At 50.7% G+C, this 4,791-nt stretch overlaps 1 protein-coding gene across 1 annotated transcript; it reads left to right on the forward strand.

The window, feature by feature from the left end:
* Positions 1-1,397: 1,397 nt before the first annotated feature.
* Positions 1,398-4,165, forward strand: CRNN (cornulin). The gene is made up of 3 exons (XM_032397057.1): positions 1,398-1,535; positions 2,672-3,389; positions 3,531-4,165. Exons 1-3 carry the CDS (start codon positions 1,398-1,400, stop codon positions 4,163-4,165), a joined length of 1,491 nt encoding a protein of 496 aa, XP_032252948.1.
* Positions 4,166-4,791: the final 626 nt, after the last annotated feature.

Raw genomic sequence — 4,791 nt, forward strand, 5'->3', positions numbered from 1 at the left:
CAAAGTCTGTCTGAAATTTTTGGCTTCTGGGGCCTAGAAAGGACACTGCCTGAAGAGCCCACCTGGGGTCTGTAGCCTTCGGCCATGTTGTCCCACCTTCCCCAGTGCCAAGTCTTCCTCCTTCCTGCCTCCCCTCATTCTCCTGCCTCTGCACCCAGGCCTTCCTTCTCTCATGCCTTCTCCTTCCCATCTCACGGTGCCCTCTCCCAGTGTCCCAGCTTCTGCAGCCTTCTATCTCCCCCTGCATTTGAAACTTGCCATCTCCAATGCCATCTCCTGGTCTCTGAGGCTTCTGCTTTAATGCACCTCCAAGTCCCTTTGCCTCTTGCCCAACCAGCTGCACCCAAGACTCACTTTAAGCTATGCCCAGATCCCTGGCTAATGAGAAGGAAAATCTCTCCCTTCATTTTGCAGCCATTCCTCACAGGCTAACAGCACTGTGGGCTGGCAGGAGCCACACACCTATGGGCAGGCTGACCTCCCTTACAGGTCCCAGTGCTGAGGACAGAAGTCACGTTCAGAGGAATTTAGGACTTGGAGCATTGCCAATAGCTGGTAGCCCAGCCTCTTCCTGAACACCTACCCAAAAGGCAGCAAGAAAGGGTGGAGTCAGGCCCCTGGTGTTCCTGCTTGGCCCCACCTGAGGCAGGGGTTGACTTACATATGTATTTATTGCCTGTCAGTGTTCCCAGCAGGACCCTAACATCATATGACAGACAACGATTGACTGGATAGACTGTCCACAGGGAACAGTCTAGAAGGCTCATTGCATTTGGGTTAAGGAGATACGGGTTCTTGGGTTTCTTGGTTCCCCCAAGCTGTGGGGCCTTGAGCAAATCACCTAACTTCTCTGAACCTGTTTCCTCACCTATAAAAAAGTGGAGATAATAAGGAGTACAAGAGATGATGCATATGGAAATGCTTTGTGAGCAGTAGTTTACATAGATGTATAAACATTAGGTATGTGTATAATAATATCATAATGATATTTAAAAGCTGCCACTTAGTATAAGCCAGCATCTGCCAAATACTTTACATGAATTATCCCTTTTAATCTTCACAATAATCCTATTGAGTGTACTTGATAGGATTACCTTCATTTCACAATGAGTAAACCGAGGCATGGAAAGGCAAAGCAACCTGCCCTAGCTCACCTGACAGGTAGGTGGTGAAGCTAGCATAGAAGTCCTGACTCTGGAGCCTGCCACTAACCATGGTGTGCCCCTCCTTCCCATTCATAAAATCCATTAAGTAGGAAAGGGGAGGGAAGACCCAGACAGAGACACTGGAAGCAGAGCTGAAAATGCAAGAGACCTAGAAGAAGCAGGAGGAAACACTAAAGTTGATTTTGGAGCCCCCATGGGGGCTTTGTTTCTTTCTCCAGCTTGAGTCCAAAGATGCCTCAGTTATTGCGAAACATTAATGGGATCATCGAAGCCTTCAGGCGCTACGCCAGGACCGAGGGCAGCTGCACTGTGCTCACCCAGGGGGAGCTGAAAAGGCTCCTGGAACATGAGTTTGCTGATGTCATTGTGGTATGGTGTGCCCGGCCAGGTGGGGAGGGCCAGAAAGGAGAGAGGAAACAGGTTTACCTGCAGATGCTTTGCCTCAGGAATCTGAGGAGGCAGCCATTGGATCCAGGCCCACCAGGCCTCCTGGCAGCTGTGCAGGCTGAAAGAGGGAAGGCAAAGGAAAAAGAGACAGTCACAGGAGTTGACAGGCCTGCTCCTTAGAGAAAATACTTTGACTTCAATTAATTCTAATTTGGAGACAAGGTGAAAGGACTCACAGGGGACAGCTCAGAGAGAAACAGAGCCTTTGAATATTCTAGAAATGAAAGCAATTGCTGCTTTCTGCTGCTTCTTAAATCTGATATAGTAACTACTTCTTATGTCTATCAGAAATTTGATCATCCATTAATAAGAATTCATTAGAAGCATAGCTCTGTGTCTTGCAGTTGCTCAAAAATATTAGCTGAGTGGTCACATCAGAAATGAGTTTTGGAGGGCAGGTTGGTTATTATCAGCTGGGGGGGACACTCTGGGAGCCCCTCCCCACTCCCCGAACCACTGGCAAAGCAGACCCAGGGCCTTGAGGCATTTCCCTGTTTCTCCCTGTCTGGTTTGCATCTAAAGCAACCAGGATGATGGTCTTAGAGACAGCAATGTATAGACACAACAGAACGCATACTCAGGGCAATGTGTGGTCCCACCAGACCCCACCCACCCCATCTTCGAAAAACACCTGAGCCTCAGTGACGATCTCATAGAATCCTCTTGGGGCCATGTTCCTGCTATCCTTCTCCTGGTGTTGGGCTTGCTGGAGAGAATACTGTTCAATGCCAGGTGCCAGGGGCCATGGAAAACCCAAAGAATCATTATGCGCTCAATCATTTAATTCATTCTTCATTGAATCTTGACCCAGTTCTCCTATAGCCCAGAAATTATGCCAGGCACAGAAGATACAAAACAAAAGGTGCTTTCTACCCTTGCAAGAGGGGCAGGACTGCACACTGAAAGTGATTTCATGTTAGGGCTGCTGTAGCTATGTGAGTGGTGTGGGGCCAGCACAGGTGGGCTCCGTTCAGGGGTGGGAAGCCTGAAAGCTGAGTGCACTGGCCCAACCACACTTTCTTCAGGGGAGAGATGCTGATTTGGCCTCTTCTCCACAGGAACCCCACGATCCTGCCACTGTGGATGAAGTCCTGCACCTGCTGGATGAAGATGATACAGGGACTGTGGAATTCAAGGAATTCCTGGTCCTGGTGTTTAAAGTTGCCCAAGCCTGTTTCAAGACAATGAGCGAGAGTCCTGCAGGGGCTTTTGGATCTCAAGAGTGTAGAAGCCTTCCCACTGGGGCCTCACAAGAGCTGGGGAAAGAACAGAGCAGGAGAGCTGAAGTGGGGCAGGCTAGGGAAGGACAGCATCGAGAGGGGAGCCAATGTGGACAGAGCACTCAGGCCTCCAGAGGACAATCAGGGACTGGGGCTCAGACCCATGGTCAGGATCTTGACCAGGACAGGCAGTCTGAATCTCATAGACAAGAGAGAGAGAGTCAGCAGACACAAGCTGGGGGACATGTGCAGCAGACCCAGAGAGTGGGAGAAGCCAAGAGTCACCAGACCAGACAGAGGGAGTCAGAGAGACAGTCACAGACCAGGGAACAGGACAGAACACACCAGACAAGTGACCCAGTGACTGGAACTGGAACTCAGACACAGAGAGATGCAACCCAGACTGTGGAGCAGGACAGGAGCCATCAGATAAGAAGCCCTGGCACACAGCCACAGGAGTCCACCCATGGCCAGACCAGAGGGACTGAGGTCCATGGTCAAGACAGGAGCCAGACAAGCCAGACAGTGACAGGAGAACATGTTCAGACACCAGGAGGTGCCACCCAGGCCATGGAGCAGGACAGGAGCGGTCAGATAGGAAGCCCTGGCACACAGCCACAGGAGTCCACCCATGGCCAGAGCAGAGGGACTGAGGTCCAAGGTCAAGACAGGAGCCAGACAAGCCAGATAGTGACAGGAGAACATGTTCAGACACTGGGAGGTGCCGCCCAGGCCATGGAGCAGGACAGGAGCCGTCAGATAGGAAGCCCTGGCACACAGCCACAGGAGTCCACCCATGGCCAGACCAGAGGGACTGAGGTCCAGGGTCAAGACCGGTACCAAACAAGTGAAGTGGTGACAGGAGAACACATTCAGACACAAGCAGGGTCACAAACCCAGACACACACCCAGACCATGGAGCAGGACAGAAGCCAGACTGCAAGTCACATAGGGGATAGAGATGAGGGACAGACCCAGAGGCAGTCAGGCAGTGGTCAAAGATGGACACAAGTGAGCCACTACGAGGCAGGAGAGAGAAAGCTGGGAGGACAGACCCAGGCTGGGTCAAGCACTCTGACAGGTAGACAGAACTGGAGCAGCACTCACCCAAGGTGTACTGTGACAGGTGGGCAGGGAGAGAGAGAACCCACAGTGGTTACCCAGGAGTGGGTGGATGACCACACAAGGGAGATGGTGATCCCAATGCAGAACCAGGGCAGCCTGCACACTGGCATGCCTTCAGCCCAGGGCCAGGAGGCAGCCCAGCCAGAAGGGAAGCAAGGCCTCACAGCCAGGCGGCTATATTCCTACTTCAAGAGCAACAAGCTGTGAATGTCCCAGCCCCAGACTAAAGTGCCCAATACTGGAAGAAGACAGCTTCTTCTTCAAGGTTGGCTTGTCCTGCCCTGACCAGTCCAGTTGGCATGTCTCTGGACATCAGTTCTTAATCACGTGTTTCTCTCTTAGGTCTTTCTCAATGAAAACATTTCTGCAAGGTGCTTTCTATCATAAACTCCTCTGAGCTGCTCTGCTGTACAGACACCGTCAGGAACAGGAAGACACAGAGCCAGTCAACCATTTGTGCCAAATTCACCTTAGTTTGTGGGAGGTTTCAGAGCTACTTTTATCTCTTCCATCTGTCCATTGCCCCATCTATCCTAATGCACCAATAAAACCTTCCTAAGCAACTAGGCTCCGTGTCCCTTTCAATCACTATTGACATGATGGGTTAAGGGCTGCAGGGCTGTGATAATGAACTCAACATGGCCCCTACCCTAGAAGAGCATCTGGTTGAGAAAATATTGCACAAGATTCCAAGAGTTACAAAAATGTGAAGAGAGTAGATATCATATTTTTATACTTGGCAGAGATGGATCAGAAAAGTTTTCAACCAGAAAAGGCTTTTTTGCAATGCCCTTAAAAAACAAGCAGGATTTAGGTAGGTAGGTAGGCTCTAA

This window comes from Phoca vitulina, unplaced genomic scaffold (genome assembly GCF_004348235.1).
Source record: "Phoca vitulina isolate PV1807 unplaced genomic scaffold, GSC_HSeal_1.0 scaffold96, whole genome shotgun sequence".
NCBI classification, from domain to species: domain Eukaryota; kingdom Metazoa; phylum Chordata; class Mammalia; order Carnivora; family Phocidae; genus Phoca; species Phoca vitulina.